This window comes from Haliotis asinina, chromosome 7 (genome assembly GCF_037392515.1).
Source record: "Haliotis asinina isolate JCU_RB_2024 chromosome 7, JCU_Hal_asi_v2, whole genome shotgun sequence".
NCBI lineage: Eukaryota > Metazoa > Mollusca > Gastropoda > Lepetellida > Haliotidae > Haliotis > Haliotis asinina.
The window spans coordinates 40644758-40658320 of NC_090286.1; the positions used below are offsets into that span (position 1 = coordinate 40644758).

Below are 13563 nucleotides of genomic sequence, written 5' to 3' on the forward strand. Positions count from 1 at the left end.
ACCACTGACTGGGGTAAACGCACGCTTCTTATATAGGCTTTAGACAATAAACCAAAGATAACAACGTGTCACGTTATTAAAACTGTACGTTTTCAAAAAACTAATCTATTCTTTTATGCCGTGAACAAAATCATGTTCAGTAACAAAATATATATACTGTTTTGGCGATCTGAATGGATTGATAACGGTACTCTTTAACAATATGCCACATCGAATTGCTTGACGGTCAATAATATCAATTGATGCGTATCAACTAAATAATTGCAACATTCCATGCAACTATCATTATATCTAAATTATTAGGAATGTTCATTGTCTCCTGCCTAAATAAGTGGAAAGTTTAGGCTGATTTAAAAATGTTATAAAAAAACGGTACCTTGTTTTCGTGTCTGCTGTCTATTGTGCGTGTATATGTGTGGTGAGAGAGAGAGAGTATGTCTAATTAGCCCAGTACCTCGTTCACACGAAGTAGACACTCTTTTCTGGACTTACTTTTTACACGACACAGGATGTCCACGCGTTTTGCTAGTATATTTTGCTAACTTCTTTGAGTGGCATGTTTGGAAGTTAGTGAATCAGATAAGGACAAACTTTATGGACCAACAACTTCCTTATTCAACTGAAGCAACGTTTCGATACAGATTCTTGTATCGTTGTCAAGCAGGCATGAGGCAGATAAGACAGGGTGATATATATGTTAAACCATTTAAGCTATACGCACAAAATGTGAAAAAAGTACAGGTGTTCAGTCATAAATATCAAATAGTTAACTAAAACAGAATGCCGTTTTCTCCAACATGCTTCAATTTTATCTTCAGGGAGTTTGTAGCAATTACATTATGACGTCACACTAGGGACACAGTTCCAGAGTGACAAGGTCAAAGCTTACAATGGTTTAAGAATGGTTTTCTATGAAGTAGTGTTCTTTTTAAATTCGTTTTGGTTTTGTCCGAATTTTGAATTTGATAAAAAGGAACTATTGAGAACTGAATATCATTTCCTTTAGCACAGACATCTAGAAGTTCACTCAATGGGATACATCGGCTTTAAGGACCCTTTGTTGTCTGTCTGTCTGTATGTATGTATGTATGTATGTATGTGTGTGTGTACATGCATGTGATTGTGTGTGTATGTGTGTCTGTGTGTATGTATGTCTTTCTGTCTGGTTGTATTTATGGTGTGTATGTTGTATATTTATACGTGTGTACGTTGTGCGTGTCTGTATGAGTATTCACGTATGAATTATGCTAATAACTGATACATTGAGCATGCGTTACGGATTTCATGGTGTCTCATGAGCCAAACATGGCCTTATGTTATGCTATGGATGTGTTATCTGACCATATGCTATGTATGTTTGCAGTGCAGGACATAATGTACCTAGTGCAACATACAAATAAACTAACGTATGTTCACCTGTAAGCACACACACGTACGTACGTACGTATGCATGCATTCATGGATGCAGGTAGGTAGGTAGGTAGGTAGGTAGGTGTAAGTGTGGGTGTATTTATATATATTCGTACGCGCGTGAGTACATATGTACATATGTATGCATACATGTGTGCATGTGTGTGCGTACATGCGAACATACGTTTGTTTAGTTGCATGTGTGTATGTATGGTGGTATTTGTGATGTGTCTGGTATTTATACGTTGTGGATGTTGTGTATGTTCATCTGTGAATTATACTTACTGCTGTTATGTCGCTTATGTGTTGCGGATGTTACAGTGTCCCATAAGCCAACCTTGGCCGTATGTATTTAGACATTATCTTTCAGGTACGGAAGCTGTCAGGGTTTTATGAACCACGCTACTCACTCGAACTATGAAAATCACTACCTAGGCATGGTCGTTCAAGGGTGTAAATCTTGCGAATGTGCCATCCGTTTTATATGCATGTAATTTTGACTGGGTTTAATTTGGACTGAAATGATGGTTGATAGTGATTAATAAACACATGCTCTGCCATCGTATCAGTGTGTCAGTCACAGGATCGTGTGGTCCGGACTCTATTGTTTGCAGACCACGTCGTGCAGCTGTTATACCGCTGAATGTGGCGTCAAACAAACACAGACTCATGACATCGTCAAAACTGTATAACATTCTATGATTGTTTTGTCGTTCCCATTTGCTATCACCTAAGCTTAAGAGAAAGGAGGAGATTAGTCTCCTGAAGTCAACAAAATTTTGTCAAAACTGTATAACTTTCTGTGACCTGGTCGAGAAAGGTAGCCTGAAGTTAACAACATTGACGTTAGACACCCGTGTTGTAAACGTTACAGGAAGACGTAAAGTCAGATGGACATCATGTTGCTTTTCAGATTATGAAATTTAACATCTGCTTTGCTACACTTCCTGAGGCCATGTCACGAACAAGATCCGCTGGTAATGGTGAGGACGCCGGTTTGTTTCCCCACCTGGTACAGTTTGAGAAGGACATTTCTATTTGTGGAATATTGCTAAATGCTACCGAAAACCACATTCCATCACTCACTCATTCACAATATGGTTTCACAAATATGTGCACCAAGAACTGAAAACGTTATCACACAACGGATATTTGCTGCTGAAATAGTTTTATTTTGTCCGGATTGTGCATTACTGGAGAATGGGGACTCTTAAAACTTGGTGAAGTCAAAGTCGCCAAGGCTTCTGCAACTGACCTTGGGGTTGGTCCTGAAATGAACCAAATTTTGGTCTTCGTTATCAGCATCAAACACTGGCATCGTCATCAAAGACACAACTGTGAGTGTATGGCGGATCTTACAATGACATATTTCTAGGCATGTTTAAAGCCAGTTATAAATAGATAAGTACAAGATCAGTTATTTCTTATAAGTCATGTTATTCACACTTGACAAGGGGCAAAAAGCAGCCCGTAAACCTTGCAACATGTGCACCATATTTTCTATTCTGGAGAACACAACGGTGAATGACGTAATCGCCAACGCAAACCAGTTATACTGAAAACAGTAATAAACGCTTACGATGCGTCTGCGATCTTGAAGGCGTCTGTCTGGATAGTGTCAATACCGAGGTTGTTACAGATCACTTGAGGCAGAGTTAATTTCGAGATTTCGTTCAATTGATCTGTAAAACAGTGCGACAATATGCATTGATCGACTTATGTAGAAGAGTTAATGAAATACATTGAACAGTGATGCATGTTATATGCATTGAAAGTTACATTCAGGGAACAGGATTTTATGTTGAAATATTATTACATTTTAGTAAATAGGTATAACAAAAATCCTTAATACATTCGCAGAATACAAATAACTGCATTCACACCTAAGCTACTGAGGATTACAAACATATAGGTCGTGATTTGTGAAGCAGTATAGAATATGAAGCTTTTATCAGAGATCCTAACGGACCTACCTGATGTGAAGCCAATAGTTGTGTTGTCCGTTTCGTACCAGAATCGATCCCCTGACCGTAAATCACTAAATTGTCGTCCTATTATATAGGCAAAAGTTGGCCCAACGAGACCACCAGGAACAGGGGTCTCACTCATACCTCCTGGGTATAGATCTATCTTACTTGTGTCTCTGAAAGTGAAACGTGAGTATGGGTTTATATCGCCTCCGCTAATATTCCAGCAAGACACAGTGTATGGGTTTCTTACGACATCTCCATGTGAGGAATCGAACCCAGGTGTCCGGCGTGAGTAAACGTTTTAATCACAAGGATACTCCCAGTGCCTCAGAATGAAAAGATTCAGAGGTTCAGATGTATGCCAGGACATACAACACAGGACAAATGTCGACAGACCCTGCTGTATCGACGTTGAAGGACAGACCTGCGGTATACTTCGAGTTATCCGTATTATTCGCGTATACCGAAAGATTGTAAATACTGTAGGGATATGGTTGGACCTAGCTGAAACGTTGAGATAACCCAAAGGGTGACGCAACTGGATTTGACTGTTTTAGTCTATTAAACAGCGAAACGTAACGATGTAAACAATAACTTTGTTCACAATAGAAAGACTTACGAGTACACTGAAGAAGCGCATGAAGGGACGGTTGGTGTTGTGATTGAGATGGAATTGTCGGAAGTGAACTTGATCGCCTTGTCTCTGAAGGCCTGGTAAGACGGGAGGCCATGGTCGCGGCCACGTTGAATGTTGAAGGACCCTAAGTCTTTGGCACCGTTTGCTGTCTGAACATGCTCAAACAGATGATCGGTGACACCTGCCAAAGCACTATATCCATGAGCATGGAAGCCTGTCAATATAGCTATCTCGCCTTAGAGGCCATTATATGCCATAGAAAGGATGGGACAAGGGAGATAAGGCCCAAGAAAACCAAGGGATATTCCTAAACAATCCGATAGTGGAGGAGGTCATGGAATATTTCACATATGTTGTTCAAATTGGATACTTTACAATGTAGCTATAAGGCGATATTTCGCTTGTCCTGTTCGTCTTTATCCCAGCCATCCTAAAATATGAGAAGCAGTGGGCAAGACGAATTGTTTTGGTCCATGAGTGCTCTAAAAACCTCTCAATCCTAGAGTAAGCATCCCTATACAGAGACATATCATCTATCATCACCGTACAGGTTTTATCTGTATGATATCACCGTAAGGCGATATTTTACTTGACTGTTAGTCTTCATCACGGGCATTCAAAATTATGACAAGCAGTGGGGAACACGCGTTGATTTGGCACATTAGTGTACTAAACACACCCAAATCTCCCATTTAAATAATTAAATATTAAATAAATAAATAAATAAATAAATAAATAAATAAATAAATAAATAAATAAATAAACACGCATCCAAGTAACGGGAAAATATCAGACATCATCGTCCTAAACTTTAATCAACTGATTTCTCACCCACCATTAGTAAACTTTAGGTCGGCCTTCTGACTGTTGTCCTTCAACAGTCCCTCGAAGACTTCTTTGATTCCATTGTTTGCGTAGAATACATCCATAAACATATCTTGGATCTTGAGATTAGCGTAGTCCTTGACATTGTAAGTAGCGCGGAGCAGCGAATGACCAAATCTGTTAGCAGCAGTAGAAAAACTGTTGTAGAGACCAGGATTAACAGAAGCGTCATAGGCATAAGAACTGCCTAGTTCAAAAGCATCGTAGAAGGCGTCACCAAGGATCAGAGGCAACCAATCTTTGAATGTGATGCGCTGTATGGCTGCAATGACAATCCTGCGAGCTTCCTGGAAGATAGTTTCATCGTCCCAATCCGAATGCTCTTTACCAAGACCTGTTGCAAGCCTGTTATGCTGCTGAACCCATAGCGTATGCATGGCTGTTAAACCAGTGAAGACGCTGACCCGAAACTCACCTGAAACAAATTCGTTTGGTCGTTTAACGCTACGCCTAGTCATTTTCCAGCTTTGGACTGATAAATGTTCCCCGAAATTTTCCAATCTGTAACAACTAGTCACTTGTCACAGTTAATTTCAATAAATACCGTCTTATGAGAATAAATTATTTTCTGCAAGTAAGGGCAAAAATACATGACAACTGATATCCTACCAAAATGGCGATAGAAACGACTCGTTTACTCCACAGTGACGAAAGACAGAAATAATAATCAAACATCTATACTGCTATACATACTGATCATATGCGAATGATATGGAATGAAACCTACCTGCAATCGGGCACTTAGTTTCCCCGTTTCTCAGAAGGCAAAACGGCTTGTCGGAAGTTGGAAGCCGGCTTCCCCCAGAAGTGGTTTTCAAAAGACCTACAAGATAATTAAACATGTGGAGATTTAAAGAGACATAATCGTTTCCCTAACAAAAGAGAATATATCCTTATTTATAGCACAGTTCATTATACAGTTCCAAATGACCCATGTCATTGGCTATAATTGACTAATCCCTATCGAATAGCGACCAGACATTCACGTGATGAAACCAGACATTGACCAGCCTTACGGTGGCATCCGTCACACACACAAGTCAGTTGTCCTCCTAAATAAACCTCAGCATGAGACAATGGAGGATATCAGACATATTGTTTGTCCAATTTGACAAAGAACCACATGCTCAACACATTTTAACAAGAATGCTAATTGTAATAGGTTTCGTGGTGAAAGCATACCCGTTACATCACACGAAGGATGAATTCATTCAAAGCTGCCACACAGCCGTCCTTATACTGGACAGATGACAGGGATTTGAAGACAGATGAAACCTCGCTAAACGGTAAACCTGCTCTGTGTGGGTTCGCGCAATCAGATTAGTGGGCTACTCTTAGCTGAATGTCGATGGTATATGTTTCATATATTAAGATGAAAATGCAACAGAAAGGGTTCGGGTGATCCTGGCAGAGTCAGGCAGGTAAGGCTTATCAGCAGCTCAGGGTCCTCGCCCCTCCACACGCAGTCCAGACAGCAAATGCGACTTCTCCCAGGAAACACTACCTAGTCGAACCCACCAAGAATACATCCCTGCAGTCATCCTCTGCATTACCCAGAGAGTCAGAATGACTGCGCTTCTGGTGGAGAACCAAGGCACTCCCTTGATCTGCGCCAAGAGATCAGGAGATGCCAAAACATGGGCACCGAAAACGACTGACGACAGTGTACTTGGAATGCAAGGCGAGGCCCACATATTTAGCATCCTGAATCCATTCACGTTGTTGTAAAAGGGGGGCAGAAAGTTCAACGATATAAAATTCAACAAATTCATTGATTTTTTTAAAAAGGACAAGATCAGATTTGTCGGCTTGAATTCCTCTGAGAGTATATATGGTCCTGTTCCACAGTAGTTTGAAATAAAACATTTTCCATGACGTCCTGGATGTGTTCATGGATGGACTCCAAAATCAAAGCCACAGGCAAGGCGGAAACGGCAGTAAAAGCAACGAGCCATGCCATCATGTCTTTTAAGATATGCTGTTTGTGCCAAGGAAAGATTGGAGATTAGTTTTTTCGTACTATCATTACATGTCAGTCTCGAACGGCACATTGTATTATCGATCTCAACTCCCTAAGGATCATAGACCTCTTGTGGCCACTGAGTTAATGTGCCATTCCTATCCTTACGAGGTCGCCATTCCCAGTTGAGTGGACTGAGACACGTAGTCACAAGTTTACTGCATGTTGATGAACACAACTATAGTCGGTGAAACCGCAACGAAATTCTGAGATTTTATAGAAACTATTCAATTGTCAAGGTAGGATTATGAGGATTTTGCAGTTTTAATTTCAGTTAATTGATCTACTTTTATTGTTTAAAGTAAATATCGTCGGTACGTGTTCACTACAAACTGGCTATAGATGTGTGGCTGTGATATTGTAATGGCCAGCATCTGGCCACCTAACCATGCATTCGTGGGTTCTTTTTTTAATGCACAGGATTGTGTACTGTACATTAGAGGTTGTGACAGCATTGCCTGCGCACAAAGGTGACTCCAAGTTTTTATACCCGGTTACGGATGGTCTCGATCCCGACACCCCAAACTCACTGGATCACTAGTCTGGGGCCTTAGACACTTCACCCGCCAAACGCCCCCATATGTGGTACAAGTGATTCCCTATTCGGATACTATTATGACTACTTAGAAACTAAACGAATGATGTCACAGCGCCTTACATATGCACAATAATCACAGGTGTCCCAGATTGTACTTACCTCCTGATTTTGCTCTTAGTTCGTCCAACTCCTCTTCGGAGCCTCCGTAGACGGTGCTGGCGTCGATGTAGGAGGTGAGGAAGTTGAACTGTTCCCGAGGTGACGTGTCTGAGGACATGCCGTGTGGGTGAGTGGATATGATTCTCAGACATTGGATGATAAGGCTCCAGAACAATACTGTCTATAACAAGTTGCAATTTACTGCCTTATAGTACAAAAGCTGTAATGGTTGGTTACTTGGGTTTCAAATACAACACATTTTACAACGCCTGTAGAGATTGACTGACTTCTAGTACAACACTGTTTACAACACATGTAGAGACTGCCTGACTTCTAGTACAACACTGCAACGCCTGTAGAGACTGCCTGACTTCTAGTACAACACTGCAACACCTGTAGAAACTGACTGACTTCTAGTACAACACTGCAACGCCTGTAGAGACTGACTGACTTCTAGTACAACACTGCAACACCTGTAGAGACTGACTGACTTCTAGTACAACACTGCAACGCCTGTAGAGACTGACTGACTTCTAGTACAACACTGCAACACCTGTAGAGACTGACTGACTTCTAGTACACACTGCAACACCTGTAGAGATTGCTCGTTTAAACTCACTTTGTGGGGAGGATTGCGATCGGCTAAATGGTAGGCAGTCGTTAAAGTACCTGTCGCCGGACGGGATAAGGATTGGGAAGCAATTTCCGCTGAAGATAGAAAACAGGTAAGTGAGACCGGATGAGACATTGAGTATAGTTTTATGCAGATTTTAGCAATATTCCAGGACATCAGATATGGGCTTCACACATTGTACCCATGTGGGGAATCTAACCCGGGTCCTTACCCACTTGGTTACCCCACCGCCCCAGGGTGACACTGAAACTGCTCCGTTTTATACTGAGACGATGCTGTCGATATGACACAAAATATTAACTCATCCACTATATCCACACCCTGGATATAAATCTATTATAATCAAGTACAATGAAACATTTTTGTAAGTTGAATGGGTGTAAACTCTCCAATACTGCATGTATCGAAATGCCTCACTCTGAGTCGTAGTCGGGATGTTTTCCGCTTCTGTCCATTCCTGAACAGCATCCGCTGGCTGTGAACAGATAATATACATGACAATGAAATGGCTGTAGCTACGCCCGGACCGGTCATTTCGGTTAGTTCCTAGTGGGAATTCTCATAAAGGGCAATGTTTGGAGACAGGAACCTGAGAAAATGGAAGAGTACTACTTGAAGTACACAGACGTACATCATTGTTGTGGCATGAGTGGAGTGACCTCAATGGTAAAGGTGATTTTGATAAAGATGAAGGGAATAGTGTTGCAAATAAAATTAGACAATGTTAAGAGGAATATTATCTTATTTCCATGTAAAATACTTTAATTTCATTGATCAATGAAAATTTAACGCTTGTCACCCCTCAAAGAAGGTTGACAACTGGAAAAAAAATATTACAGTTTTAAATATCTGCAGGCCTTTGTGGTTGTCAGTAAATTTTCTGTCATCTGTTTTTTGTTTTCAGCTGGAACCTTTTCCATAATTCGTTTTCGTTACTAACATTCGCGAATCATCCATGATCCATAATGCTACGATGACTTACAGTTTCACTTCCTTTATTTCTGCGCTTTCGCATAGGAATGTCTACACCAGTCTTTAAAAAGAAATAAAAACTTCGAGGCTCTCTGCGCCGATTTTGTAGAAACAGTGTGAAATTGTGTAGTCTCTTTGTTTTTTATTGACTTGACTTTAATACAAAGGGCCGGCAGATTACATTTAGGGCCTATAGGTTTTAGAGCGGACAGGCGGCAGCGGGCCCTGATGGCCACCTGTCAAATTACAGTATTGGCAATACTGGGTTACCCATCTTTAAAATAAAATAAAGTGATGTTTTGTATATCTAACATGGTTGTAAAATAGATACGTTGTATTCTTCCTTCGAGGGTAATATAGCTTATAGTGCTGTAGACAAATGGTAGAGGGAATAGTGTTATGGGCAGACTTGTATAACGATAACGGGAGTGGTGATCCAGATACAACTGAATAATGATAAAGGGAGTGGTGATGCAGATACAACTGAATAATGATAAAGGGAATGGTGATGCAGATACAACTGAATAATGATAAAGGGAGTGGTGATGTAGATACAACTGAATAATGATAAAGGGAATGGTGATGTAGATACAACTGAATAATGATAAAGGGAATGGTGATGTAGATACAACTGAATAATGATAAAGGGAATGGTGATGTAGATACAACTGAATAGTGATAAAGGGAATGGTGATGTAGATACAACTGAATACTGATAAGGAATGGTGATGTAGATACAACTGAATACAGATAAGGAATGGTGATGTAGATACAACTGAATAATGATAAAAGGAGTGGTGATGTAGATACAACTGAATAATGATAAAGGGAGTGGTGATGTAGATACAACTGAATAATGATAAAGGGAGTGGTGATGCAGATACAACTGAATAGTGATAAAGGGAATGGTGATGTAGATACAACTGAATAATGATAAAGGGAATGGTGATGCAGATACAACTGAATAATGATAAAGGGAGTGGTGATGTAGATACAACTGAATAATGATAAAGGGAATGGTGATGTAGATACAACTGAATAATGATAAAGGGAATGGTGATGTAGATACAACTGAATAATGATAAAGGGAATGGTGATGTAGATACAACTGAATAATGATAAAAGGAGTGGTGATGTAGATACAACTGAATAATGATAAAGGGAGTGGTGATGCAGATACAAGTGAATAGTGATAACGGGAGTGGTGATGCAGATACAACTGAATACTGATAAAGGGAATGGTGATGTAGATACAACTGAATACTGATAAGGAATGGTGATGTAGATACAACTGAATACAGATAAGGAATGGTGATGTAGATACAACTGAACAATGATAATGGAATGGTAATGTAGACCGTTAGATAATCATTCAAAGAAGAGGGTTGTGAACAGAATACGATAATGATACATGAAATAGCGACGTGCTGAAATTTCTTACGATTCGTCCCAGGTGTTCCAGAGTACTCGTGAGCCATGAACTGCCCCCACTGCATGGCCAGCTGGTTCATCGAGGCATCCAGGGTGCTGTCACTGTCGTCAAGGAAACACGCAACACTAACCGCCCTGGCACTGGGTAGACCATTAAACCGGGGCTTGCCGGACGCTGGAATTTAAATCCATCAGTAGTACAAGGAGATCCTGATGTATGCGTCTGTTTATTTTTTTAAAATTGTGATTTAAAAAAAACGTATGTGCCATGCATAAAAAGTCGTAAATAATATTTAGTGTGATTTCATGTATGGGGTTAATAATGTTTAGCATCTTTTAGAAACATACCATCATCGTAAACGGCATCGATAAGTCGCCGAAAGTCCTGTAGAGGAGCTCCCCATCCTGGATTGTCGAGGTTGTTGCAGATGCCACCCATGGGACGGATGGTGAAGTCATCGTTGCATGTGCTAGAATCGCAGTCATATGTGAACAGCAACATTTGCAAAAGTTAAATTAGCATTAAAACATTGTACTTCTGGCAAACATAATTATGAGATCAGTCGTGCCTGTCAGCAACTGCTAGTCTATTCAGTATGATATGTACTTTTAATCACGTTTGTGAAAACAATTCAGTATGAATTAACGCTACTTGGGGATCGACAAATTAATGTTTTGTGGGATTTTGACGAGAGGCTGACTATTAGTTCAATCGTGCCAGAGAACAATAACTTTTTGTTTCTACTTTTTCTTAAATATAGAAATTCTCAACAGCCTTTATAGCAATTGTCTTGTCTTCCGAAATTGGAGAAATCCAGATCAAGAAAATGACTTCACGTTTTGAAGATTTCCTTCTTCCAAAACAATAAAAAAAATTGTTTCCCTAGAAGATGTCAATTTCCATCATGATGTTTGCTTGCATGTTGTGTTTGTTTGTTTGTTGAAAGTTGAAAGCCTATCACCAGTATACTGGTATTCTCAAATCGGTCAATACATAGAGTGGGTGAATTATGTAAACTGTTTGCCACAAAAAATACTTAATCAAAGCAGAGATTGGGAAATCGAGCCCTGGTTCTCGACGTGATACATTTCCTTTATTCGATATGATACGTAATTTTGTCAGGCGCGGTGGTGTACCCTAGTCACGTCGATGACCCCTTGTTCGATTAACCACATGGACACATGGACACATGTTGCTGGAATATTGCTAACAGCGGTGTAAAACTAAAATCACTCATTCACTCTAAGTTTGTTTTGCATTACACAAACATTGTAAATTCTAAGACTGATATTCATTACAAACGTGATTAGTTATTTGGAAATGACCTTAACACACATCAGTGACTTTCCCTTGAAAATCTAGCTATGAAACACACACGCGCGCACGCACACACACAGTCCGCGCGCGCGAACACACACACACACACACACACACACACATACATATATATGTGTATTTGCACACAAATATATATATATATATATGTGTGTGTGTGTGTGTGTGTGTGTGTGTGTGTGTGTGTGTGTGTGTGTGTGTGTGTGTGTGTGTGTGTGTGTGTGTATTCCATGTTAAATTATAAAACTTATCAAGACAGTTTACACGAGTTACACGAGTTCATAATGACGCTGTACATTATCGGACGTAACGTATAGAACAACCTACCTGACCCTTGAGCTGAGGTCGGCCTTCTCCCGAGTCAAAATCTCCCTAATTTGGGGTCCCGGGTGCCATACCCTAGCAGCAGCTGGGAAGGACCAAAAGTATAAGGGCTTTTGGATGGAATAACCAACAATAAACTGATCTATGAATACACAATGCATCTTATAAAGTGGCCAAATGTAGCATATGTTCTATATGGGATAATATAGTATGGGTGAATATCCCTGTCCCCAGCAAGGAACATTTGGGGGTTTGAGTTTACATTGATAGAAGTATGAAGCGTGACTATCAATTGTCAGAGACCGACTGGGCCCCAACACCTGAAAGTACCTAAATCTGTACTGTGAGAAATCGTAATCCCAGATTTAACATTTGTCACTTTATACAAATCTACGTTGAACTCATCAAATCGCCAGTCTTCTTCCTTCCTTCTACTGAGTGTTTTTCACTGTGACGAAATTTTGGTCTACACACATCGGATGACGAACGAATATAATGTGATAACAAAGACAAAGAAACAGGCTGGTTTCTAAAAATTCTAAGATGCTTACTTAAACGACCAAAGGTGCACACTGCTCTTTACTCCACACTTTATGAACTTGGTCTTAATGGGATTGACGTCATGAGATTGTTAGCATGACCTCCCCTTAAATTAACAATGCGTGGTAACAACGTTGTTTCAGTCGTGCCAAGCAGGATGGTGCATTCACACTGGCTTGGAGTATTGATAACCAGTGTTTAAGATGATTAATGGCGTATGGTCATAGCACTATTAGATTCATAGATAACGTCACAGTGGGTAGCAAATATCTACTCCAAATATTCTAGATATCACTTATTTCGCACAAGAGAAATCTTACCATCAGGACAAATGTGAGGCTTATGCCCAATGGTCATAAAAATCATTTCGAATTATGAAAATGGAATATTTGAAAAAATACTTACACGCAGTAACAACCTCTAAGAGGCAAACACCAATGAATACGTGGAACATCATAGTGCATAAAGTCTGCAACCACTAACAGAGGTAGATTCACGCTGCTTATATAGTCTTTATGCAACAAGACAAAGATAACTTATTTACTTTAATAATACTGTATTTATGCTTATATCATATTAAAAAATGTACTGTTTTGACGAGAACACAATCGTCTTTCATAAAGGAATATACATGCTGTTTTGAAACTGTAAAAGAAGTAATAACGGTGATCTTTAACAATGGCATATCGAATTGCTATTGTGTGTGC

The 13563-nt window shown here is 39.9% G+C and overlaps 1 protein-coding gene across 1 annotated transcript; it reads right to left on the reverse strand.

Moving 5' to 3' along the window:
- Positions 1-2561: 2561 nt before the first annotated feature.
- Positions 2562-13333, reverse strand: LOC137290965 (peroxidasin-like). Its single transcript, XM_067822196.1, has 13 exons — positions 13262-13333; positions 12320-12401; positions 11005-11126; positions 10667-10831; positions 8671-8728; positions 8239-8327; positions 7620-7727; positions 5630-5725; positions 4853-5317; positions 4000-4198; positions 3384-3553; positions 2990-3092; positions 2562-2678 (listed from the first exon to the last, which is right to left on the reverse strand). The coding sequence occupies exons 1-13, from the start codon at positions 13311-13313 to the stop codon at positions 2621-2623; spliced, it is 1767 nt and encodes a 588-aa protein (XP_067678297.1). The 5' UTR covers positions 13314-13333; the 3' UTR covers positions 2562-2620.
- Positions 13334-13563: the final 230 nt, after the last annotated feature.